Source organism: Telmatherina bonti (genome assembly GCF_933228915.1).
Source record: "Telmatherina bonti genome assembly, chromosome: 14".
NCBI lineage: Eukaryota > Metazoa > Chordata > Actinopteri > Atheriniformes > Telmatherinidae > Telmatherina > Telmatherina bonti.
Window position 1 is genome coordinate 35,873,705 of NC_136612.1, and position 27,410 is coordinate 35,901,114.

Sequence of the window (27,410 nt, forward strand, 5' to 3'; positions counted from 1 at the left end):
ATGTGGCATACTGAGACTTTTTTTAATGAGCCTGTTCAGAAAAGCCCTTGAATGCAAATGCTGCATGTTGGCCTCAGAGACTCTTTGACTGTTCAGTGTTGTGCATTGCTGTAAAGTCTTGTTGACACTGCTCATAATGCTTTCAGAGAATTGTTTCAAAACACAACTTTCCAAAAAGATGCATCTTTCTAGTTCCCATCTTATAATGATGACAATGTTAGAAGAGCTTTTGCTGTCAGTAAACGCTCTTTAACTTTCTTCTATTTGTTGTTCATGTCATTGTTAACTTTGCAACCACTTCAAATACTCAGCAGTCGTCAATTTTCAAGTACAATGACTATGTTGGAATTTAATAAAGATGAAGACTCCGCTTCAGATTTCTTTCTTCCTTTTTTTATGTGAAGTCATCTGCCATGTGCTGTAGAAGTAGAAAGCCTGATGGCGTTGGGTACATCTGCTACATCCCTCTGTCGTGTGGTAAAGAAAGAGTTCACCACCGTTGTTTTATTGCTCTATCATGATGTTATTAAGTGCATGGTCTGTGTTTAGGATGGTAAATCCAGTCAGGTGGGAGGAGAAGGTCACATGATTTAAGCATCCTGATAGTAGGACCTCAGGTGTGTGTGTGTGTGTGTGTGTGTGTGTGTGTGTGTGTGTGTGTGTGTGTGTGTGTGTGTGTGTGTCCAGTATTGCTCAGTTTCTTTTTCAAAGGAGAAATAAAGGAGCCATTAAAAGCAGTGCAGTGAAACTAGCAAGGAATCTCCCTAAAGTCTCCAGTATGACTCCCTCTAGTTATTCTGTCTCACCTATTTCTCCTGGTGAATTTTAGGAGAAACATATGAGAAACATTTTAGAGCAAATAGAAACTAAAATGAGGCTGAGATGAGAATCTCACATTTGTCTCTTGAGCTCTAAAAGAGCAACCTTTGAGCAGTAAAATTGTCCTTGCCCCCAAAAGCAGCATCTTTTTAATAGAACTGGATTTTGGTGGACGACTGACTCAAATAGACACAAATATTATTGTAAACTCAGGCTCTATTAATGTCTGCAAAGAAATCCATTTCATTCAGTTTCAGTTCAACAGTAGAAAAACAGGAAAATCTTCCTGGCAAAACTGAACAGTCTTCAAATGAAAAAGTCATTTGAAGTCATTTATCTAAGCGCTCCAGTGTAAAACATGTTCCAGGACTTTTAAGGTGTAAAATGTTTCCGTCCACACGCTTCATTAATAAACATGAACATGTGACAGTAAAGCCCACTGTGTTGTGGCTTCAGTCTGGTCCTGCAGCAGAGCTCATCACCTCCTGCTCTTCCTGCAGCTGGAAGCTGGATGCTGCAGGAGGACCAAGCTTCTAGATCAGCCGTCTCCAACTGCGCTCATCCTGCAGCTTTTACTGTTTCCCTGCTACAACACACTTTATTTAAATGAAAAGCTTCTCCAGCAGCTTCTCATCTTCTGCACCTGCCTGTTAATGAGCCATTGATTTGCGTCAGGTGTGTCACAGCGGGGAAACACTAAAACCTGCAGGGTGGTAGCTCACGAGGACCGGAGTTGGAGACCCCTGTTCTAGACTGTTCTTCTGGACGGGGGAGGAGCTTACGCAGCCGTTGCTGCCGCTAACAGAAGAGGAAACCATTCGGACTTAAACCTTCCTCACCAAAAGTCTTCAACAACACTGTAAAAAGTTGCTCAACTTGTTAGTTGCTTTTTCTTTAGTCACTGGAAGGATGTGAAATATCCCAACATGAAGCACCAAAGTACTAACGGAGGTCCTCCGTGTGCATCAGTGGAATTGTCGTGCACTGAAACGTTCCGCAGTTAAATGCTTTAACGTCTTCATTTTTCTGGAATTAATGCTAATGAAGGTGTTAAAGTCCCAGCCCTAGTTTTTACTTTAAAGTAGTAATTGCTTTTATTAATATTGTGACACTGATGAAGAACAAGCAGATTATTTCTTCAGCCAAGACATAAAGATCTTGTCTTTTTTATTCCAGAAGTGCAGACAGCGATGAGGCAGCCGCTCTGAGATCCAGAATGGGACCACCGAAGCCAGAACACCTCCGACCCCTCAGCTGACTTCATCTGCACACCTCCAGTAACGACGCAGCTCCTACACACACCTGACAAGGTGTGTAAAATGACTTGACATCTCCAGAAAGCATGGCTGAAATGGTCCATTTCTTTCTCTCCTTGATGTCATTCCAGCAGGGAGCGAGGAAGGTGGTCCACAGCTGGAAGAGCAGCCTCCTCCTTCATCTAGTCATCATCAGACGTGGACATTTCACATCAACACGGACTGTAAAGCTGCTTGGAACTGGACGGAAACAGCAGCTCATCGGAGCACAGCTTTATCTTGAACAATGGACTCATTGTTGACCTTCTTGATGTCCAGGTCAGGTGTTGATGGTTTCACTAAAACCTGCAGCTTGGCTTTCTGATTTTAAAGCACTGCAAACATTTTCATCTGTCTGGAGACTTTTCTATTCTCAGCTGCTTATTTCTGGATTTCTATATGTAGCATGTAGAAAAATGATGCAATGCCTGCAAAGAAGCTTCACTTTGAAGATGATTTCACATCTTTGCTTTTCTGTTGAATGGCTTTGGCATTCTGTCGAATGCTGCAACGTAAACCTGCATTCTGTCAGTGGAGGAAGAGGAGTTTGCTCAGAGCTCCTGCTAACTCACCTGGAAGCTGTCAGAAGAGCAACATTTCTTAAATTGCTTTGCTAGCATAATTCCAAGCTGTTTCCTACAAAATGATGGACTTTTAGACTTTGTTAGCAGTGTGTGTCCCATTGAGCCGACTCCACGTATGCTGCAGGAGATTTTTCATGCTGCTCAAGTGTTTGGTCTCATTCTGTTCCAGGTATGTTTGCTTTGTTTTTGCTATTCCTGCACGCTGTTAATGACTTCAGCATTTCTTCTCAAAGAAAACTGTGTTCATCTGGTGGTGTGATGCTCTTCTATTAAAATAAACTTGCAGGAGATGGAAATGTCGTTTAAAAAGCTTGTGCTTCAGGATATGTAAGATGAGGATTTTCTATGTGTCTGTCTGCTTTTGGCTGCCGTAGAGGAAGTTGTGCTAAGGTGGCTGTTGAATCGTGTTTTATGCTGCTGAACTGTTTAAGCTGCAGTATTCAGGAGTGTCCGGCGGACTGAAGAGTCCAAACTGCAAACTGGAAACTCTCAGGTCAGGATTCATCACACTGAGTATTTAAGGAGATTTTATTCATGACTAACATGATACCTACAGAAGCTGTTTGTATGAACATCTATGGTGGCCACAACACTCCACAATTATCAGCAATACAAAGACAACATTGTTCTTCAGTCAGCTTTATTTTCAATGCAACTCTCTCAAAGTTTTTGTGTTTTCTGCAGCCTGTCAGGATGTCTGATCACAGAGGAAGGCTGTGCTTCTCTGGCCTCGACGTTGAACTCCAACCCATCCCATCTGAAACATCTGGACATGAGCTCCGCTGATTACACTGAAATACGTGTATTGTGTGAAAAACACCTTGAGTCGCTGAGATCAACTATAAAAGACGTGGTCTCTCAGAGAGAAGCTGTGAAGATCAGTCCAAACTGCAAACTGGAAACACTCAGGTCATGTTCAAAGTAGATTTTGTTCCTCCTCAACCGATGTGTTTCAGTGGCTGAGTGTTATTTTAGAAATAAAGGAAGTGAACGTCTGACATCTAATTACACGTTTACTCAGAACAGTTGTGTGTTCGTTCATGATGCTGCTTTAGGATGTGTGTGAGCTGTTCCATGTCACACAGCCTACAAAGGAGAAAGTTCTGTTGATGCTATTGGATGACTAACAAGGTTGGAGGTTATCTGTGCTGAAGTTAACTCTGGTTCTGGTTGTCCATCTCAATAGATTCTACCAGACGCCCCGTGGTGGCCACAATTAGTAATAGTGATAAAAGTCCAACATCCTTACCAAGCAATAGAACCCCCCCCATCACATTGTTCTAAACCTGACTCTTTCTTTTATCTTTGATTTCATTAGAACAAGGTAAGAAGGAAAAAGAAAGAGCTGCCGAGGACTTGTCATCTTTCCATCCAGTCTTCATCTTTCTCCTCTGCTTCATATGTGGACATTTCCTGTAAACATGGACCATAACATGATGCTGCTGCAGGTTAGCAGATCACCTGAGGAAGGAACTGTATGGACAGAAACTGGACAACATCATAGCACAGATTTATTGGGAATAAAGCCGTCACTGACCCTCTTAGTTGTGTCCAGGCTCAAGTCTTCATGATGACCTGAAAACTGTATATATGTTCTTATGTGCCTTAATTTGGGTTCCTTATCCCACAACTTCTCTAGCACCTATCACACACAGCAGGTTCTGCACTTTTACAGCTCAGAGGGTTCTCACTTCACACATTTTGTCCATCCAGAGACACCGTAGTGAAAATGTGACATAAATCCGGCAGCTGCCATGTATGTGGACCCACAGCTAGTAGATATAAACAGATCATTGCAGAAGAAGATAAACAACGGTTTAAATACCAACAGAAACAGTTTCTTTTCTCTCATTGATCTTCTGTTTTGTTACATGCTGCTAAATTTGAAGCATCATGTTTTCTGACTTGCTTGTTTTTATTCCTCACTGACATGTTTCTCCAAACATTCATCCTTTTGACCACTGACCTGGGATTTCTGCTTCTATTCAGGTTTAAACCTGCACATTTTTACTTTTCTCTGTGAAGAAATACAGATTGAAACGTGGGCTGATATCAGTGGGTCCATTTAACTCCAACATGTTATAAAATCTTGGATTTATACTTCATTTCAGCTCTAATGAATTCGCAATTAATTGCATGTTGATATATTTGACAAAGTGCCTGATTTTAATCCTGCATGGTGTTCGTTGTCAGTGCTTTCAGTTTGGATCCTTCATTACGAGCATCTTCCAACCTGATGCAACGGTTTCACGGTGTAATGAGAGAACCGGGAAAAATCACACATAAGACGTTTAATTAATGTTTTGTCCTCTTTCATTCAGCTTAATAAAAAATGAAGTATTAACAGTTTTCTTAAACCCTCCCGTTTTTGTGCCCGACACTCATTTATCCAAAACAAAGTGATGCATCGAGTGCATCTCTGCAAACCCAAATCCGTCACACATCAGTCCAATATGATGAATGGAAGAAAACTGAAGCCACTTTGGTTCAAGTTTTAACTCAGTGCTTGACTGGAGGAACATTGGAGGCGATTTTTCAGACAAATGCTGCCCTCTGCTGGTCACAGGAGGAAACGCACCATCCAGCTTCCACCTGCAGTTTTACACATGATGCAGGACTTCAGAGACCTGGGGCCTCATTTATGAAGCTGTCACATGCACAAAACCCAGCACACGCCAATTGAAGTCAACTTTTAGGATTTATCAAAACACGACTTGGTTGTAAAATGTCCCTACCTCCACGCCGACTCTGACCCTGGCGTACACACAAAATCTGGAGAAACTGGAAACGGCAACACCAACGGCAGAGGAATAAAACCATAGAAATGATGTGATATGCAAGGTATTAATGTAAAATCTAATATGTTTTCCCTTAAATGTTGTAAAGGTAATTTGGAAAAGTTACATAAAAAATGATCAAGATTTACAACAAAAACCTACATGTTATCAAGAAACACTAAAATATGGTCTGTCCTCCTGGAACAAAGCCGACAGTACATATTATCAAATCAACTCGACGCCAAACAAGGTACACATTAAGTTCTAAATCAACAACTAGACAAACACTCGGAGAGCCCAAACCTCCGCCAAAGCATTTAAAAAATTCCTGCATCCAAACGATGATCTGGATCACTACCAAATTTAAATCAGTTTTTCCTCTTCACATTTCCAACAAATCCTGAAAATTTCATTAAAATCCATCCATAACTTTCTGAGTTATCTTGAACAAAAACAAACAGATATGCACCGGTAAGAACATAATGTCCTTGGTGGAGGTAATAAATCCAATTTAAATCACACGGTAACCTGGCAAAATGCCCATCATTTATCATGCTACAATAAGGTTATTTTCCCACCTGTAGCTGTTCAGGATTTACTCACTGGATATAAAAGGCACACACCGTAAAGTAACGTAAAGATGCACAATGGCATACCTGGCACTGCTGGAGGATGTGGCGGATGGAAGTCTCCGGAGGGAGCAGTATTTAGAGACCAACAGGAATTTTTGGCTCATGATGATGAGTGGCTCTTACATAGGTTTTGTCTACCTCGTGCTGTGCTGTTGAGCCTATGTGATGAGTTGGGCCCGGCTTTACAGAGACGCACCAGAAGGAGCCATGCAGTACCTGTCCCTCTGCAAGTGCTCACAACACTGGGCTACCTGGCAACTGGCACCTTCCAGAGGGAAGTGGCTGATAGATCGGGGATATCACAACCCACCTTCAGCCGTATCCTACCAGGGGTGTTGGAAGGTATTATCACCTTATCGCAACGGTACATAAACTTTCCTTACACTGTGGGTGAACAAGCAAACAAAAAATGCAATTTGCAGAAATGTCCGGTTTCCCAAATGTAATCGGTGATTGACTGCACTTATGTTGCCATAAGGGCACCAACTGAGAAGGAATCTGCTTTCGTTAATCGTAAGCATTTTCATTCTCTAAACGTCCAAATTATATATGATGCAAACATGTTGCTCACCAATGTAGTGGCCCGTCGGCCTGGGTCCACCCATGACTCTTTCATTCTAAGAAACAGCAGTGTAGGATGCAGACCTGAGATTGGAGCTGTGCAGGATGGCTGGCTGATCGGTAAGGATTCATGTTATAACTACCGCACACTACTGCAGTATCTAACATTCTCCAACTTTGCAGGTGACAGTGGATATCCCCTGAAATGATGGCTGCTCACTCCATTTCCCAACCCTCAGAGTGCAGAGGAAAACATTTACAATGTGCGTGTAGCACCTTATAAGAATGATTTCTGTTTGTTGCACTCAGTAATCTGCTTTCTTAGTGATGTGATTCACCAATGTTACCGCTAGGGGGCAGGGCAAGCAGTTCTGTGATAATTACCGAAGAAGAAGAAGAGAAGCGTGTGTGTGTGTGTGTGTGCGCTGTGGAACAAAATGGTGATTGAAGCATGCTCCCGGTGCTGTCGCATCTAACAGCGTGTCAAATGTTTAATCTTCGTTCGGTGAAGAATAAAGAACTATATATATACACCCAGAGCCGTTGGTCTGAGTGGTGTAACAATTTGGAGGTTCCACCGAGATCACCAACGAAGAGACTGGAAATACAAGCAACAACCGGTGTGTGTAGAGCTAAGCAAGTAGCATAGAGCTAATTCCGAGCACGACACCGAACCGTTTCTGTGATTTTCAGGAGAGCTTGGAACAGATCAGCGAACGACGAGATGTCGGAGCACCGAGAGGATTTGCTTCTGGAAATTGAAAAGAAGCTGTTTGAACTGTCAGTGGAAGAACTGCACGATGTTTGTGAGTTCTGCAGACTTTCGGGAGATGACGACATTAAAAGCAAAACTCGTCGTGCACTCGTTAAATACGTCATAAAGTTTTGTGAACGGCAAGAACTATTGGAAAGAGAGGACGAAGGGGTGTCGGTTCTTTTGGAGCTGAATGACAAGCTCGAGGATCTGCTGCAGGGCCGGTCGGCGGGTGAAGTCGCGGGAGCAGCGGCGCCTTACTCTTCATCCACCGGGGAGGAGGCGGCAGCGGCGAAAGCGGCAGAGGTGACGCGGTCAGCGGTGTTCTCATGCGGGGGACAGCAGAAAGACCGCAAAGCATCTTTGTCATCGCTGGAGCACCAGACGCTCCAGGAAACTCTTCAAAACGAGGAGGTTCGAGTTGGAGAAAGTGAATTCTTAAACAACCAATACTGTGCTATTCCTTCAGGATTCAGAAAAGAATTCAGAATAAAGGGACATGTTGGTGAGTTGACTTCTAAAGACACCCTGAGTTTCAGCAGCTTGGAACATCAGATTGTGAGCGGTTTAAAGAAAGGCTATCCGGAAATGGAAATTGTGGAAGCAATCTGTGAGTCCTTGTCTGAAGCTAAGGAGCTATCTAGAAGGTAAACCAGATCTCACTCTGATGACCCTCAGACAAATATTAAGAGCACATTATGTGGAGAAAGATGCAACTATGCTTTATCATCAACTGACTAAAGCAGTGCAAGGACCTAGTGAGACACCACTTGACTTCCTCATTCGAGTGCTTGATCTGCGTCAAAAAGTCCTGTGTGCATCTGGTCGTGCACAATCTGGCCTGAAATATAACAAAGAGCTAGTCCAGAGCCAGTGTTTTCAGTCCATCATGACAGGCTTGGCGAACGCCAATATTAGAGCAGAGATGTGGATGTATTTACAGGATGAGAACAACAGTGATGAGCTGCTGCTACAAAAGATGCAGATTGCTCAATATAATGAAAGTGAGAGAGCTCAAAAGATAAAGACCACAAATAAGGCCTTGTACAAGGCAGGTCTGAACTCTGTAGAGCAGGGAGGGGTTGAAAACAACCCCCAAGTCACCCAAGTCTCAGAAAAACCAAACAAGGCAACTAAAGAAAACCCCTTGTTTACAAAAAATAGAGGAGAATAATACAGCAATAAGAGAACTTACAGGCCAAGTAGCTTCCCTGTTGCAAAGTGTCCACCGTGATAAAATGACTTCTGATGAAAGCCAAAGTAAAGCACGTGCAAATAGCTTCCAGAGACCAAAGAGACAATGTGCAGCATGCCAACAGGACAAAACTGATTGTCAGCATTGTTATAAGTGTGGTAGTGAAACACATTGGGCAAAAGGGTGCAGGATGGCAAAAGAGCAGAAGCCGTCGGGAAACTGGCGGAGGTTGTGACTGAGGGACGTGCCACAACCAGAGAGCTGCAGTCCCATAGTGACCCAAGTCCTAAACTGATCCCAAAATCCATGACCAGGAATGCAGACATGCTTCAAAAGGAGACAAATAAACTTACTGTTAATCTTTCCCCCATACAGTCAAACATGAACATTAAACAAAAAGACCCATCAACTAATTCATGTAACACCCACACCAGACACATGAAGGTTGCACAACTGATTGGTAAGAAGTGTCTTGTCTGGTGCAAAATGAACAATGTTAAAACTCAAGCTCTGTGGGATACAGGAGCACAAGTGACTATAATGAGTGAAGCATGGATGTCCCAAAACTTACCTGATGCAAAAATCCTTCCTATCAGTGATCTGTTAAGCGAGACTCAACTCCTGGACTTGAGAGCTGCAAATGGCTCAGAAATTCCTTTTGAGGGATGGGTGGAGGTTAATCTTAGTCTGTGTGGCCCAAAGGCTAAATCCACAGGGTCAAATAATATTTTAGTCCCAGTATTAGTGAGTAGAGACATTGTACAGAGACCTATAATAGGGTTTAATGCCATTGAAGAGATAATGAAAGAGAGGGAGGACCGGGTTCAGCCCAGTGAAAGACTAGCCTTGCTCAGAAACTCACTAAAACTAGGCACAAGAAAGGCAGAAACACTGTTGAGCTTAATCCAGGAAGTTACAGATGAAAATGCAACGTATGCAGTAAAGACGGGACGCACTTCTGTTGCAGTTCCAGGAGGTCAAACACAATGCATCAGCTGTCCTGTGAACACGGATCTTAAAGGGGTCACTGAAATGCTTTTTGAACCCGATGAGAACCTTTCTTTGGAGGAGGGGCTCAAAATATCCTGTCAACTGATCGATATTCCACCTTCGTCCCGCAAAGTGAAAATCTATGCCAGGAATACCACTCACCATGATATAACTGTGCCTAGTAGAACCGTGATTGGTAGCATACAGAGAATAACAAACTGTTTTCCATTGCTTACAGAGGAGCAACAAGTTAACTCTGTAACAGCTGAAAGTTCATTGGACACGCCCAACTCCACCTCTGCAAAGTCCCAGAATGAGCCCCTGGACAAATTGTGGGATCCACCTGTTAATGTTGACCACCTGACAAGTGAACAACAAACACTGGTTAAAAGAATGCTCAGAGAGGAATCTTGTGTTTTTGCCAGAGACAAAGACGAAGTAGGGCATATTAAAAACCTCAAAATGGACATTAAACTAACTGACAATGTGCCAGTGGCAAAAACACATAATGCCATACCCCGACCGTTGTATGATGAGGTAAAATCTCACATCCAGGACTTGCTGAACAAGGGCTTCATCCGCAAATCCGTCTCTCCGTATGCGTCTCCAGAAGTTTGCGTGAGGAAAAAAGACGGCAGTCTAAGACTCTGTATCGACTACAGGGGACTAAATAAAAAGACAATTCCAGATAGACACCCCATACCACGCATTCAGGAGATACTTGATGGGTTGGGTGGAAACGCATGGTTCAGTGTGTTGGACCAAGGAAAAGCTTACCATCAAGGTAGTGTGAGTGAGGACTCCAAGAAATACACAGCCTTTACAACTCCATGGGGGCTGTATGAATGGAACAGAGTTCCATTTGGACTCACAAACACCCCCTCAGCTTTTCAGCGGAGCATGGAGGAGAGCTTAGAAGGTTTGAGGGACAAAATATGTATCCCATACTTGGATGATGTTTTAGTTTATAGCAAGACATTTGCACAACATGTTGAGGATGTGAGGTCTGTACTAAAACGTCAGCAAGCCTGAGGCATTAAACTGAGACCAGACAAATGTGACCTTTTTAAAAGTGAGGTGCGCTACATTGGGAAAGTGATTTCAGCTGAAGGTTACAAGATGGATGACAAATTGGCATTAAAAACAACCCCTCCTACTAATATCAGAGAGCTGCGTAAACTTCTGGGATTTCTGGGGTACTATAGAAGTTACGTGCAAGATTTCTCTCGCCATGCAAAATGTTTATATGATCTACTGTCAGCAGGTGCAGCCCCAGACTTGGACTCAAAGACCAACTACCACTCAGCTAAGGTGAGACAGTCCCTCACAAATCAGAAATTAGTGTGGACTGAAATCCACCAGAACGCCCTGAATCGTCTAGTTGATGTGTTGACCAACCCACCAGTAATGGCTTACCCGAGATTTGAGGATCCATTTATTTTACATGTAGACGCTTCAGAGGAGGGACTCGGAGCAGTCTTGTATCAGAGACAGGAGGGCAAACTCAGAGTCATTGGATATGGCTCACGGACATTGACACCAGCAGAAAAAAATTACAGACTGCATTCAGGAAAACTGGAGTTTCTAGCGCTCAAGTGGGCTGTTGCAGATAGGTTTAGAGACTATTTGTTTTATGCTCCATCTGTAACAGTGTACAGTGATAATAACCCTGTCACTTATGTCCTAAAGCACAGCTAAATTGAATGCAACTGGCCATCGCTGGGTCTCCGAGTTAGCTGATTTCAACATTACGCTGAAGTACCATCCAGGAAAAAGCAACGCAGATGCTGATTTCTTGTCCCGGACACCTGTGAGTATGGAGTCTTACATGTCTGAGTGCACAGAGAAGTATCTTCCTGAAGTGCTGGGTGCCATTTTCAGTGCAACTGAAACCCACAATCAATGCGATGTGGACTGGATCTCAGCTATTTCCTGCAGCCCATATGTTCAAGAGATGACAGCGGATAGTCATCTGGACATTAAAGTTACTCAGCAGGACTTACTGCAGGCACAGTTGCAAGACCCTGCAATATCCCATATTCTCCAAATGAAAAAGTTGGGAGGAAAACCAAACAGGAGAGACAGTAACATAAGAACAGAAAAAGTTAAGCAGCTGTCACATGAATGGAAAAGACTGCATGTCTCTCAAGAGGGTTTATTAAAGCGTAAAACAGCAACATGTTCCCAAATTGTGCTTCCAGAGCAGTACAAGGATTTGGTTTATAAGTACCTCCATTCTGAGATGGGTCATTTGGGGGTAGACAGGGTTCTACATCTAGCTAAGCAGAGGTTTTATTGGCCTAGAATGCAAACAGATGTAGAGTTTTTCATAACCCAGGTTTGCAAATGCAACGTTCAAAAGAAACCTGCAGTACATAGCAGAGCACCTATGTGTCATGTACATGCAACTGCGCCATTCGAAATGGTCTCAATAGACTACCTCCATCTTGAAAGGAGCAGGGGAGGGTATGAATATATTTTAGTGATCTTAGATAACTTCACTAAGTTTGCTCAAGCCTACCCGACTCGTAACAAATCAGGCAAAACAGCAGCTGATAAAATCTTTAATGATTTTGCCTTCAAATTCAGATTCCCTTCTAAAATACACCACGATCAAGGCAAAGAATTTGAGAATCAGCTATTCAGACAACTGCAAGAATACACAGGTGTTGCAAAGTCAAAGACAACTCCCTACCATCCACAGGGGAACCCAGCAGAAAGATTTAATCGCACCTTGTTATCTATGCTGCGGACCCTAGATGAGGAGAAAAAGGAGAACTGGAGTGACTATGTAAATAAAGTTGTACATGCTTACAACAGCACCATCAGCGAAGCAACAGGTTACTCTCCTTTTTATCTGCTATTTGGAAGAAATCCCAGACTTCCAATTGATCTGATATTTGGATTAAATGACAAGGAAGGGTACATCTCACATCAGGAATATGCTCAGAAATGGCAACAACAAATGCAAGAGGCATATGAAATTGCATCCAAAACCATCAAAAAGACTACAGCGAGAGGGAAAATGTACTATGATAAAAAAAAGACAAAGTGCTGTCCTTTTACCAGGTGATAGAGTTCTTGTAAGGAATATGTCAGAGTGCGGAGGACCTGGAAAACTGCGCTCACATTGGGAAAAACAGATACATATAGTTGTCTCCCAAAAAGGGGAGAACAGTCCAGTTTATGAAGTAAAGCATGTAACATGCGCCACAACCAGACACACTCTCTTGTGGAGCGGGCCATCAGGCTGCTAAAGTGGAGGTGGAGGTCCATCGATGCATCAGGAGGCAGCTTGTGCTACTCACCTGCAAATGTGTCAAAAATTGCGCGGGCATGTGCTGTGCTGCGTAACATGGCACTAAATGCAAACGTTCCCCTGCCAACACCAGACCCTACTATTGTCCCCGACCTCGAACCCCATCCCCTTGTGTTTGAACCAAATGCTGCAGATGTACAACAGCGTCTGGAAGTGATGCAATGCTTATGACATAAGAGGTAAAGAATTTTCATTTATTTACAAGTTTCTTTAGTGCAGTGCCTATGTCTTTCAAGGCAGACTTTATTTTTCTTTCAACTCCGTAGCCACCTGTTTTATGGCACTGATTGTGTCCCTCTGCACCTGCAGGACTTCTTCTGTGAGGACACGGCTGCTACGAGGGGGCGCATGAGGTGCCGTGACGTCAGGGGCGTCCCCATCTCCAACCACAGCTGTGGTACTACTGCTCTAGCTGAACACCCAGGAACTATAGTGGAAATGCATTGACACTAAATAAACTGGTGGCATTCATATAAAAGTTGTCTGTACATGTTCATTTTATAATTTGAAATGACCAGCATCATCCGGAGCCTGTTGCACGTGTGCTTCTGGGTCCCCCTCTGCCTCAGACACCACTCCACTCAGTAGGGACTCTCCGATTAGCCCTGCCAGCTTCTCAGCTGTGGGAGTGAGCTGCGGTATTTCCCTTCCTCCACCTGTGGTGCACACACTATGTTTGTGGAGAGCAATGCACTTCTTTGCCTCCTCTTTGATGTCGGACCACTTTTTTTTTAATCTCCGGGACCGTCCGGCCTTCTGAGGAGACGGCATTTACTGCATCGGCCACCTGCTGCCATCTCTCTGCCTTTCTGGCATTGGTGATGCCTGTCCCATGTCCGTCAAATAACACCTTTTTACGTTTTTCAATGTTTTTGATGATGACCTCTACCTCATACTCCATGAAGTTTCTATTTTTTGTTCTTTTGCCCTGCTGAGCCACCATGGAAATGAGATACTGAATATTCATCTGAGGCGTTTAACTGACCTTTTATAGTCATCATGAGGGCAGAGAAATGCACTTCCTCACCTGCTCCAGATTTAGTGTTGATCCTGATTTATGAAGGGAAACGGGTGTGGAATGTGGTGCACACTGCTTCGTAAAGGGAAGTTTTTTTGCGCCGCATTTCCTGTTTTCCGTACGTACGCCACCTGTAGACAGCGTTGCTCCGCACAGTTTGATAAATGAGGCCCCTGGACGGGTTTTCTATGTCCACCTTCTGCTCCTGGGACTCAGACCGGATCCAACAGTCCAGCACTGGAGTCTCAGACTGGTAGCGGGTCCTGCAGGTCTGCAGGGACCATGTCCAGTTCTGTCCCAGATCAACGCTGCAGCTGACGGTAACGTCATCAAATATTACTAAATATTTAAACATTAAGTATTTTTCATTTTATTTTTATTTATGGAAAATAAATTGAAACATGTTTCTTTCCTGAGTCTTTAGGATTCAGCTTCATTTGTATCGAAGAAAAAAGAGTTTATTTTATTTATTACAGAAAACAGAATCTGGAACAAAATGAGAAAAAAAAATTCACCTGAAAAACTCACAAGCAGCAGATTGTTATAAACACGACACTTTATATGTTTCATTATTATCAAAAACACAATTTTTTAATATAAATATAAAAAAAATCAAAGAAATGGAAAAAACTGGAAAACTTCAGGTGTAAAATTATGAACACATTTAACCAAAAGTTTAAATATTTTTATAGGGGTGGGACTTGATTAGAAAAATAGTCCAATTAAATGCAGACTTTGTAGTTAATTAATCTCAATTAATTACATTTTAAAGGCAGAACAAATTTTGTCCCAAAAGCAACATTTTTTTTCACTTAAATGAATTTTAATCAAATTAAATCGTAAAATAATCTTGGAAACAGGCTTTGTAATGAATGAATCTGGATGAACAGGACAGGACTGGAACATTGACAGGAACCACAGTGAGCGTGATGGAAGTCACAGCAGGACTGTGGAAAACTCTGGAATGACAGAGAGTCCATGTCAGACTGACGTGGCTGAACAGTTTGTGAACTGTGACGATGGTGGAAAAGTTTTTAGAAGATCTAAAATGATGAGACAGAAGAATCCACACAGGTGAGACGGCGTTTCCCTGTAAAATCTCTGCTAAACGTTCCACAGAACAGAACATGTGGGCCCACAGCAGAAGCCAGAAGACATATTCATGCAGAATATGTGGTGAAAGTTTGGCTCAGCGTAGCAAAGTGACTTGTCCCAGCAGAGTCCATGCAGGTAAAAAGCCTTTTAGCTGCACTACCTGTGGAAAACGGCTTTCTTCTACAAGTCATCTGACTGTTGATATGAGAAGCCACACAGGTGAGAGGCCTTCTTCCTGTCACACCTGTGGAAAATGTCTCAGTGGGAAGCGTCCACATGCCAAGCCACAGCGGCCAGAAGCCGTATTCCTGGAAAATATGCGCTAAAAGTTTCAGCCAAAGTTCCAGAGAAACAGGCCACATGGCGGGACGCCTCTCCCCAATGACGTGCAGGGAAACGCTGGAAAAGCCCAACTCCACGTTCACATGAGAGCTGGTGGCCCATCAATGCTTTGTACACTAAAGTGATTCTTTTCAGATGCTCACTATGATTGTTTCTATCAGCTGGAGGAGACGAGCCTCTCAGAAGGCTTTCCAGTCTTTTCCTCTTGTGGATGTTTTTCTGCTGGAAATACAAAGAGACGTCAGCAGAGAGGAGGCTCCTCAGCTTGTAGCGTCTGTGTCAGTGATGCTAGAAATGTTGGCCTTTGTTTTGTCTTCTTGTCCACATTCAACTCTCAGCTGTGTCATGTTGTTGGGAATTCCTCCCACACTTTACTGAGACATGACAAAACGTCAGCAGCAGTGTTCTGCAGCAGCGGTGTGTTCTAACCAGCGTGTCGCGTCTGGATCACCTTTTCTACAACATTAAACACAGCCATCAGACAAGCGGACGCTCTCCTGTCCTTCTCATTAAAACAAGACACTTTTCAATCAATAAAAGCCCTTTGAATGTTTCTGGCAGTTTGCTGATTTCATCTGGAAAGTATTGATAAGTGCGTGTGATCGGCCACTAAGTATGTGTACTGGAATAGTAAGACTTAAGATCTTCAGCTGGATCTTTCTGCTTTTACTGACAACACAACACTTGTAGTTTCATACTTTCATAGACTGTGGATCAGTTTGATCAGGTGGAACTGATCCACAATCAGTGTTAGGTCCTAACTGGACAGACGGACGTCCCAGAAGTGGGAAGGACTTTGACTTGTTTGACTTCCAAGCTAATGACGACGTCTAACCTTTCTTTTCTTTCTTTAGGTAGAATTTGAGAAAAAGGAAGAAATGAAAGTGAAAGTAATTCCAGGAAGCATCAAACATTAGAATGAAATGCTCTGAAATCATTTCACTTTCTGATATTAAGAGCAAACTAGAAGAAATAAAGACTGAAATGATTGTGAGAGTTTTTATTGAGATAAAAGGAAACATTTGGAGAATGTGACACAAATCAATAATGCATCTTTAATTCAACATGTAACTGCAGCCGACATGAGCTGAACACAACATCCTGATACTCAGTGTGAAGCTTTGACTGGAAACAGACAGAAAAACAACATGTGGATCCTGGAAGAAGCTCAGCTTCCATCTTTAAAGGACTGAAGAGGAAGAAGTTTCCAAGAATCATTTAGAAGAGTTTCACACACAAACTGAATCTGAAAAGATGTTTCTGAGTGAAAGAGACAGACATGTACAGCCTGAAGCATCTGTTCATCAGCTTCTCTGCTGCCAGCAGAGTCTTTACACTCCACACAGAGACACCCAGGAACCAGACCAGGAACCAGACCTGGAACCAGACCTGGAACCAGACCTGGAACCAGACCTGGAACCAGACCTGGAACCAGACCAGGACCAGACTGCAAACCCAGCATAGAGAGGATGAGTGAATGTGGTGATGAAGGTGTGGAGGTGGATCAGGGAGTCAGAGGAGACTCTGTAGAAGGACAGAGAGCCAGCAGGACAGTCCACATACACTGCTACTCTGTTAGAGACAGAGGAGGAGGAGGAGGAGGAGGAGGAGGAGGAGGAGGAGGAGGAGGAGATGGGTGTTTCTCTGTTATTGTGCCAGACAGAGTAGCCTTCATCATCAGAGCATCTCAGACTCCAGGACTGATCATTACATCCAAACCCAGACCTCCTGCTGATTTCTCTGTAACTCACTGCTATAGAAACGCCTCCTCTCCACTCCACCTCCCAGTAGCAGCGACCAGTCAGAACATTTTCACACAGCAGCAGAGGATAAATAAATCTGTCTGGATGATCAGGATATGACTGAAGCTCCTCCACACGCGTCACCTTCCTGTTGTTGTCAGACAGTTTGAGGTCTCTGCTCACTGTGTTGACGTCGATGGTGAGTGGACAGGAATCTGATGGAGAGAACAAACACAATCCAGCTGCACTTATTGATCTATTGACACTTTGATGTGACTGATGAATGAGTGATGGGACGGTGTGAAGATGGTTGAATGTGATGAATCCAGTGAAAAACACACTTACACTTCCTCAGACCTGGTCTCAACCATGCTTCTCCAGCAGGCTCCACCCTGAAAGGAGGAGGGGGGTCAGAGCATGCTAACATGGACATGACATGTCTCTCATTTAGACCCAACCACAGCACTGCTTCAGCCATCACCTTCATCACTACTGATAGAATCACAGCTTTAGATCAGAACAAACTATTGTGCTGCTTTATTTGTTGACTTATCAAAAGCATTGTGTGTGTCTGATCGGGAGGACCGGGATAATTCCTGGTGGGCCGGACTTATGTTTGGGCAGCAAGGGCCGCTGGTTTTCCTATTTATTTATTTATCATTTGTTTATCACCAAGCATCATTAGACTGTTAATAACAAACCTGCAGAGAACAGAGCAGTTTTTATTCTTTATTCATAAGGATTAGATCTCCATGGACACTAATTTGCTTGATATTTAATATTCAGAAAAGGAAATTCTGATGTAAAGAATAGAGTTGGAGATTTCCCCTTTAACTCTGCTTTTTATTTTTGTGAAGTTGTGATGAAACTGTTTACTTACAGTGAAAAAAGAGTTTATAGTGTTATTAGAAAGTAAAACTCTTTCTATTATCTTCTATTTAATGTTTAATATTTTATGTATGACTTTATCTTTAAGGTTTGGACATCTATGAACATTTATTGAACAGAATGTAGATTCTGATTTTGTTCTAAAAGATGTGTTGGAGATGTTCAACAACATCTGAGTTGAAATAAATCTGAATTATGAAACAATCCTTACTTGCACTAAATTGGAGATATTTTAGAAAACTAGACTGGATTAAAAGGGGTTGCAGAGCAGTGTGCAAGTGTAGACTTAACATGTAAGGTTATCATTGGTTGGTTTTAAAAGGTCATAGTGGGCTGGTCTGAGGCATAAAACTCCAGGGCTGAAAATGAGTCCCACTCCGGATCTGCAGTTGATCACAATATTCTGCTGAATAGATTACGCAATCTAGGTTTCCATACGAGTGGCTGTGATTGGTTCTCTGACTACTTATCATCGAGGCGTCAATGTGTAAAGTCTGGTTGTCACGCGGTTCTGTGCTCTTAACAAGGATGATGGTGCAGTCATCGCTCCGTTGAGGTGCTTTATTTACAACTCCTCCTAGGGCTGCTCCATTATGGTCAAAATAATCATCACAATTATTTGGACTGAAACTGAGATCTGGATTATTTAACACAATTCTCCATTATCTTTAACAAGATCAATTTATTTAACATTAAACAGGCTTTTAAACAATGTCTTTAGGATTCCACATCTTTTAGAAAACAAACAACATGAAGCTTTGTCTTGACAAAGTGCAAATACTGATGTAAACTCAATAGATAAATATAAACTATGTTGTAGTGAACTTCCACAACCTACTGCCATTATTCTATATTGCACCTGCAGCCGGAGGCGACTGGGAGACTGGCCGCCGGGTGCTTTAGGACGGGAGAGGCTCCCGCTGCTCCTTCCTTACAGCAACTGCAGAACAATATGAGCCTTCAAGTCAGTCGCCAAAACACCAGAAAAGTCTCCAATAACTCCAGTAAAAGTCGCTAGATTTGTCGCTTTGAACAAAAAAGTCACCAAGGGGGTTTGAAAGTCTCCAGATTTAGAGAGAAAGTCTCCAAGTTGGCAACAGTGTCTGAATGAAAGCAAAGCGGCTGTGGGAGGAGTTTACAGCACAGCGCTGCAACGCCAGAGACGCTCGATTAGCAGCTGAAGACAGCAGGAGAGGAAACTGCAGAGAGGAAAGAAATCACACCCTTTTATTTTTATCATCGTTGGAAACCCAGATCGTCACTGAGATTAAAATCTGATTAATCTTCCAGCCCTAACTCCTCCAAAGTGCAGCAATATATACAGTGTCCCGTCCCAGTATGTACAATATTTACAATATGTACAAGATCTCACCAATAGTTCTCTAGATGCCAGCTTCACAATACACATTCCAACCTACTCGCCACCCTGCCAGCTCAGAAATGAGCTCCTTATAAACATCAAGCTCCTCCCCTAACAGGAAGCTTCCCAGTTACCACAGATAGTAGGCTTTTTCTGAAACACCGTTTGTTCTCCATAACAAATATGCATACCAAAACATTGCACAAAGGAAACACATTTAAACATTCCCAACATCAGTAGAATCATCATAACACAGGTCAAAATAAACAGGATTATTCATGTGATACGGCGTTTCAGTGCATCACGTGACGGTGACGTCACTGCCGCATTGCGACAGGTTGACGTCTTAAACGCGGCCCGAGCGTTGCCTCGGTTTTCACAAACTACCAGCAGGCCTGGAGATGCACGGTAAGTAACTGTCCAGCAGCTTATTCCCAGTATTAGTAAGGAGACAACTGGGTGTGCTCCCCTAATGATCTGCTAACAGTAGGTGGAACGTCGGGAATGCGGCTGCTAACCGGTACCGTGGGTGTGTCTCTGGTGGCGTGATGGTCCTCAGGACCACCGTCAGGTAGGTACAGGTGTGTGTGTGTGTGTTTGGTGTCGGTCTGCAGGGTGTGTCACAAGGCTTCTTTGTCACACTACTAATTTTAAGTTCTGACATCGTACCTGTAACTAAAGGTGTACCACCAGGGTCTGTATCGGGACCTTTTCACCGTTTCTGTCTCGGGCCGATAGGAGCTGCCTTTGTATTTTAGATGTTTGTGGCCAACGCATGTTTTTATCTTTGTGTTTTTAATGCATGTTTTTCTGTGGTTTAAGTGTTTGTTTTTATGGACTTTTTGGCCATGGATTATGAACAATGGAGTGCAGCTCCGCCCTGTTACGTTTCCCCTTTCCCAATTATGGTGGATTGGTGGACAATAAAAAGGACTGATTCAGCGACAGGTGAGACCAATCAGCGGAAAGAGATCCCTTGGAGCGTGGACAACCGGCAATGGAGAAACGGAAACGCCTCCTTCAGGATAAGTAAAGGGACGAACCAAACCCTTAGGACATAGTGTGGATGCGTTAAGAAAAGAGACAAACAGTTGCCGATTATCTCACTCCGGGTTTCTCTTGGCAGGACTTCAGACTCTTGGCACAGCGGGGCCAAGCAACGCGGACACCGCAGAGCAAAGAGATCCTCCGCTTGATGCAGAAGGAGGAAGGACTTAGCGCCGTCGCACGCCGCCACACACATTCACAAGATGCTGGTTCGCCTTCTAGGATTGTGGACAGGGGCTTACAAGGGACTCATAAGGACCGGGTGCCCTGTCCCCTCCATTTATTGGGTTGGACTATTTTATTTCTTTTATCCTTTTTAAATTCACGTTTTAGCTTTAAGTAAGAGAGTGAATAAACTCCTTTGTTTTTAAATTCCACTGTCATTCGTGTGTGTGTTGGTGTGGCCCGGGGATCAACTGGAAGTCACAACTTGTGACATATTAACAATATGATTCCTTCTCTTAGTGACTGTCATGCCCGCTGACATGCAGATGACACTATCCTGTATTGTACTGCTGACTCCATGGCCACAGAGAAACTCCAGCTTTCTTTTAATATTCTTCAGGAGGCTCTTATCAGCTTAAAGCTGGTTTTAAATGACAAAAAGACTAAATTGATGTTATTTTCCCGTTCCAGAAACATGGACGGCAGCAACACATTTTTATTTTTATCTAGCAGGGATGGCTCTCGCATTCAGCGAGTCACTGAATAGAAGTATGTCGGCCTCTGGAGAGATGAAAAATGAACCTTTAGGTACCATGTCAATGCTCTTGTCTCCGCTCTACGACACTCTACGGCTTCCTGTATGGGAACAAATCATACCTATCCCTAACTGGCAGGAAGAAAACAGTTGCCTGTCTTTTTATCAGGGTTGGATTACGGCGACATCATCTATAGACATGCAGCAGCAACAACCCTCAAACCTCTGGCCTCCATCTACCTCTCTGCTCTCAGATTTCTTACCGGGGAGAGCTATGACACCCACCACTGCCTCTTCTATCAGAAGGCTGGCTGCTCCTCTCTCAGTGACAGATGCAGGAAACACTGCTATTTTTTATTTTTAAGGCTCTGACTGGAAAACTGCCTCCATACATTTCATCCCTACCAGAGAGGAGCTGTGGGTTTGATCCCAGTCGTTCCAGTAGCCTGACCTCTTTAAAGTCCCGTTTGTTTGAGTTGGGCCTTCTCTTTTAACGCTCCAGATACATGGAACACTTCAGTAATCTCTGGGACTGGAGATCATCCCATCTTTTACTGATTTTAAATGTTTCATGTCTGACTTTTTAAATTCATCATGGTCTTGTTGTTGTGAAGTATTTTTATTAGTTTTATACAACCACGTCATTGACTTCAAACTTTTATTTATATTTATCTTTGTGAAGTCATCTGGATTTGTTCTGATTTTATTGTTCTGTGTTTATGATGTGTTGCTGTAAACTCGTCGTCCCTGTAAATGAGGGAAACCTCAGTGACTAACCAGTTCAAATAAAGGTTAAATAAGTGACAGCTTGTCATTTCTGGGAGCACATGTATAGAGAAGAAACTGACTGAACGGGGGTGAAGAGGGTCTGGTGTGAACGAGACGGGAGCTCATATGCAGGCTCTGAAATAATGGCACACATTGATGGAAAGATCAGTTAGCTGACAGGAATAAACCTGCAAACAGGTTAAGAGGATAAAGTAGTGACAGAAACATGATGGAAATACTTTAGAAGAAGGAATCTGAAGTGAAATGTGTCCAACAGGCAACAATACAGGCTGTGGAAATAAAAAGCAGCATGATGGACTGAGGCTGCAGCAGAGGCCGACCGATGGAAGAAAGGTTGGAGAAAAAACTCACTAATTCTGGAAAGAAGAGCAGAAAAACCAGATCACACATTTAGGAACTGATCAAGCTTTGATGGATCTTTCTGTCGGTGAGAAGCAGGAGCTTGTCATGCAGATAAAGCTTTTCATTCTATAGATTTTATAAAAAAGAAAAGAAAAAGTCACGTTCAGAAGTTCATTTTTCTGACGGCCTCATTCACTGACAGTTTTTTTTAACTTGTCCAGCATGAAAGCAGCAGAATGATGGTCTGGCTGCTGTGTTCTGCTGAGCAAAGAGGAGCTTCATAGATATAAAGATCCCCTTCATCATTTAAGTTTTTATTTTATTAGTTTATGTAGAATAAATGTTGGTTTTACTGAGTTTCCATGGTACAGCTGGACCTGAGCGGAGAAGAAGACAGAACAAGGATAGAAAGAGAACAGAAAGGAAAGTAAACAGAAGACAAAGAGGAGACAGAAATACACCAGGAAGGAAACACTGCAATCCAATCACAGCTTCTAGACCATCTGCTGCACCTGTACAGAGACATAAAGGGCGTCTCATGGCCCCCCCAGGAAGACAAAGTCAGCAACTGAAGGAGCACCAGAGATGAACAAAGTGGAAAAATGGATTTCAACTAAAAGCAGAAACACACACAGAAGTAAATGAAGGGAAAATGTGTGTTAGTGAGTAAACCTGCAGGACGACTCAGTGACTGTGTCACATGCAGAACACACGGAGTGAAACGTGTTCGCACAAGAGTCATCATGCCAATGTGACCCCGCCTGCACAAAGGTCAGAGGCAGGCCAGGAGGACCCTGAGACCCAACCACCCCGACCACAGACCCCAGCCCCCCACCCTGAAGTCAGCCCGGCGCCCGGCCACGAGGGGGCAGAGGGAGGCCCCGGCCAGAGCCCCCCCACAGTCAGTGGGCACAAGCCCCAGGGGGCCGAGACCGGCAGATGTAGACCCTGCCGGGTACCAGGCACCCAGGGTGGACAGGACACAGGCCCCTAAACCTCCCTACCCCACAGGTAGGGGGCCCACACAGCGCCCACAGAGGACTGGGACCCACAGCTGACCACCCAGCGGGGGCCAGTCCACACCCCGGTGCACCAGTAGACTGGTCAGTGACACAGTTTTAACGTCTCTCTTCACATCTACGTGCGTTGCCAACTTTCAGAAGTGAACATAAGGGACGGCCACCACAGCTCCTCGGGGCCATGACCACCACGGCCCCCCTCCCACAGCAGTGCTGGCTTATGTTGTGTCTATAAAGTGCTGTTAATTAGGCTCCATAAAGCCGTAATAACATGCTTCCATATTTAATATATAACAGGGAAATATAGAAGAAAAAACTGCAGAATCAGTGAAGCTGGTTACTGAGAAGCTGCATGATGGAGCATTTGGCAGCAGCTAGGGATGCACTGATCCACTTTTTGGGAGTTCCGATCCGATACCGATATCTGACCTTTGAATATTTACCGATACCAGATGTGTTTATGTGAACATTATTGTGACTATGGTTATTACTGCTGTTATAACTGTGTAAGATTTCATGAGGTTGTAATAAATGACCCATCCTTTCTGAAGTTACCTCACCAATACAAATATAATACCATTACAGATCTAACAATTTCAACAAGTTTTATTCTGATTCGACACATTTTACCTAAATACAACTATAAATGTGTGGTTTTGAAACAAAGATCCAGCTTTAAGTGTCGTGTTCCTCATCGCATGCGGCTCACTGACTCGTGAAGCAGCCTCTGGCTTTCTGAAAATGCATCTAAACAAGTCATAATGATCCTCAACGCTGCAGCTGCACAAACAAGAGCTGCAGGCTGCTTGCAGAAACTTTGCTGTCCTAACGGCCCTAACTGACCCTGTCAGAGTTGCCAGTTCTGGCTGATTTCAGCTGCAGCGAACTCCACCAAAGAGCTGCTCCGTCGGTAGCTCCGTATATATAATGAAAAAGAAACGCCCACATTCTGGAGGCATTATTGTATTTTCACCAGATACTGTTGCATAAGAATGCCATTACTCCGTGCAACATTTAGGATAACCATTCCTTGCTAAAAAGCTGAATGTTACTGATTTGGCAACGTAGCAGGATACGTAGCGTGGGAACGCTGTTTGTCTGGGGGGGTGTGGCGGTTCTCCTCGTCTTAGTTTATTGAGTTTATTGTTGAATTAATAGTGAGGATCACTGTTTCAGTGGAACAAAAAATGTCACATTTTAACATTGAAGGCATTTATTTCTTTTAAAACACGTCTGGAACATGTCATCAAACACATCTGTGCTAGCTTGATACTGGTATCGATACAGATACTAGTATCGGTTGTGGTATCGGTACACTTTTATTAATACCAGGTACGAGTACACACGTTTGGAATTGAGGGATGCACCAATACCAATACTGGTACTGGTATCGGTGCATCCCTAGCAGCAGCAGCAACTAAAGCAGGTCTGCTTGTGTGGAGGGAGCAACAATGAACGTTTAAACTAGAAACCAAACAATCTGAGAACTTAATGAAACTATTAAAATGAAAGTTCTATTAAAAATAGAAAAGTTTTCTCTGAACAGCATTTATTTATTAACTGTTAATCCATGAGTCTGACTTATAGTTAAAATGGACATATATAATATTTAGATGGGTGAATACTACTGTATATTAAATAAATGATCATTTAATCAACTGTAAAAACTCAACATGGTAAACAATCAAAGCACAACAGTCTCCTGCAGCAGCTCCACCATGTTCTGACATCTTCTGCTAAAAGGACGTCATGTCCCACACTGGATCAGTCAGAACCGGGTCACTTCTGTGTTCTTACGTGTCTGCAGCGTTGCCTTCCTGATGCATGATGTGTGACGTCAGACAGCCCACCATGCGCCATGCAAACACTCGCTGACACATTTTACACTTTGTCCTGTAACCGTCTCCACTGACGCTGTCCAGCTAATGAAAGCGTCTTGGCTTTGGAGGACGTGGTGGCGTATCGGTGCAGAGGACATCTTTAAAAGGCGTCAGTGTTGTGAGCAGCATAGACATAATATATTGTAGACGCTGCATTAGCTACTGGAGAGGGAGAAATGCAGCCACCATATTGGACCGGAAGCTAATCTGATAGCATTCCTAGCTAGCAGCCAAACAAGAAGATGGCAGAGTATTGTGCAGCATATTCCTGTTCCAGTCTGCAGACTGGTGGAAACAGGGCAGGTGGGATTACTTTGAAGTAAGTTTTCTGAGAAAGTAAGATTTTGTATTATACATTAGTGTGTGACTGATAGCCATCACATGTAATGTAATAAACACATGCAGGTGGAACCTCAGTCGTTCCAGGAAACACTGATGCAGTAAGAGCAGCCGGGACTCTGCTCACAGCGTCACAACATCTATTAACTGGATGGAACTAATAGTTAAGGTGGAGTGCTGCTACACCTGAGCAAAGGTTTTCCGTTGGAGACTCAGCTTCAGATTAAATGTAACGGTATGTAGGCATGTAGATATTTATTTAGTGCAGGCGTTTTTTTTTTCTTTTTTCCTTCACAAGCAGATGGAGAAGCTTCATTCAGCTTCTATGCTCTACATGTCTGGAAGAAACTCCCAGAAAGCCTCAGATCAGCTGGAACATCCAGGTGAAAGACCCTCCTGTTCTCAGCTGCATTTCTAGATTTCTTATTTAAAAGTCCAAATCTGCTGTTTTATTAGAAACTTGATTTTATTTTAAACTTGATAATGTTTAATAGTTTCTATCTGATGTTCTTTCTCCTTCCTTTCTCTCTTGTTCCTTGCTCCTGCAGATATTCTTCTTCAAGACCATCTATGGATATTTTATGTTTCTGCTGTGAGTAGAAGGAAAAAACAAATTCTGTGTGTAATAGTTCATCTAACACTCCATCTGACTGAGTGAAGGACAGAGAAACATGTACAGATCTTCCTCCTCTATCAGACATGATGTGGCTGCAGCAGCCTCTCCATACCTGAGTCTGTGTGGATCCTTCAGTGCAGCCATCAGCAGCTTCACTCCTGACTCTCCTGGATGGTTGTAGCTCAGGTCCAGATGTTTCAGATGGGATGGGTTAGAGGTCAGAGCCGAGGCCAGAGAAGCACAGCCTTCCTCTGTGATCAGACATCCTGACAGGCTGCAGAAAACATGAATTAACTAAAATAATAGCTTCATCTAAACCATCCACCTGTATCTTAGACCCTCTCCCAACGAGCCTCTTTAAGGACACTTTCCCTTTAGTTGATACATCACTATTAAATCTTATCAATATGTCTTTAGTGACAGGATATGTACCACAATCATTTAAAACTGCTGGAATCAAGTCTTTACTTAAGAAGCAATCTCTGGATCCAGAGGTGATAGCAAATTATAGACCTATATCTAATCTCCCGTTGATGTCCAAAATTCTGGAGAAAATAGTTTCAGCTCAGCTACATGCCCACCTGAGCAGAAATAATTTCCAGTTCCAAGAGTTCCAGTCAGGATTTAGAGCTCATCATAGCACTGAGATGGCATTGGTGAAAGTTACTAATGACCTTCTTATGGCCTCAGACAAAGGACTTCTGTCCGTACTTATCTTGCTTGATCTTAGTGCTGCATTTGATACAGTCGGTCATAACATTCTGTTACAAAGACTAGAACAGGTGGTTGGAATTACAGGTACAGCGTTAAGCTGGTTTAAATCATATTTATCTGATAGACTTCAGTTTGTTCATGGAAATGACAAGTCCTCCTCACAAACTACAGTAAGTCATGGAGCTCCTCAAGGTTCTGTACTTGGACCAATACTCTTCACACTATATATGCTCCCTTGAGGCAACATTATTAGACAGCATGGAATAAACTTTCATTGTTATGCAGATGATACTCAGATATACTTATCCTATACCAAGCGGAGTACTTCATTCGCAGACTGCAGGCTTACTTGTGGTTCTTAGAGTCTCAAAGAACCGAGCAGGAGGCAGAGCCTTTGGTTATCAGGCCCCTCTCTTATGGAATAAGCTCCCAGTTAGTGTTAGGGAAGCAGACACCCTCCCCACCTTTAAGACTTGGCTGAAGACTTATCTTTTTGATAAGTCCTATCGCTAGTGATGGTTAGCATCCCTTAGTTATGCTGCTATAGGTTTAGACTGCTGAGGGACATTTCCTGATACACTGAGCTTCTTTCT

The 27,410-nt window shown here is 43.2% G+C and overlaps 1 protein-coding gene across 1 annotated transcript in view; it reads right to left on the bottom strand.

The window, feature by feature from the left end:
* Nucleotides 1-13,424: 13,424 nt before the first annotated feature.
* LOC306765687 (uncharacterized protein) overlaps nt 13,425-27,410 on the bottom strand; it is a gene marked incomplete at both ends in the record, with an annotated part of 32,155 nt that continues 18,169 nt past the window's right edge. The window contains 5 exons of the mRNA XM_079253171.1: nt 13,425-13,582; nt 15,284-15,438; nt 16,807-17,338; nt 17,469-17,515; nt 26,216-26,377. Of these exons, the coding sequence (XP_079109297.1) occupies nt 13,425-13,582; nt 15,284-15,438; nt 16,807-17,338; nt 17,469-17,515; nt 26,216-26,377 (1,054 nt within the window). The remainder of the gene's footprint in view (nt 13,583-15,283; nt 15,439-16,806; nt 17,339-17,468; nt 17,516-26,215; nt 26,378-27,410) is intronic.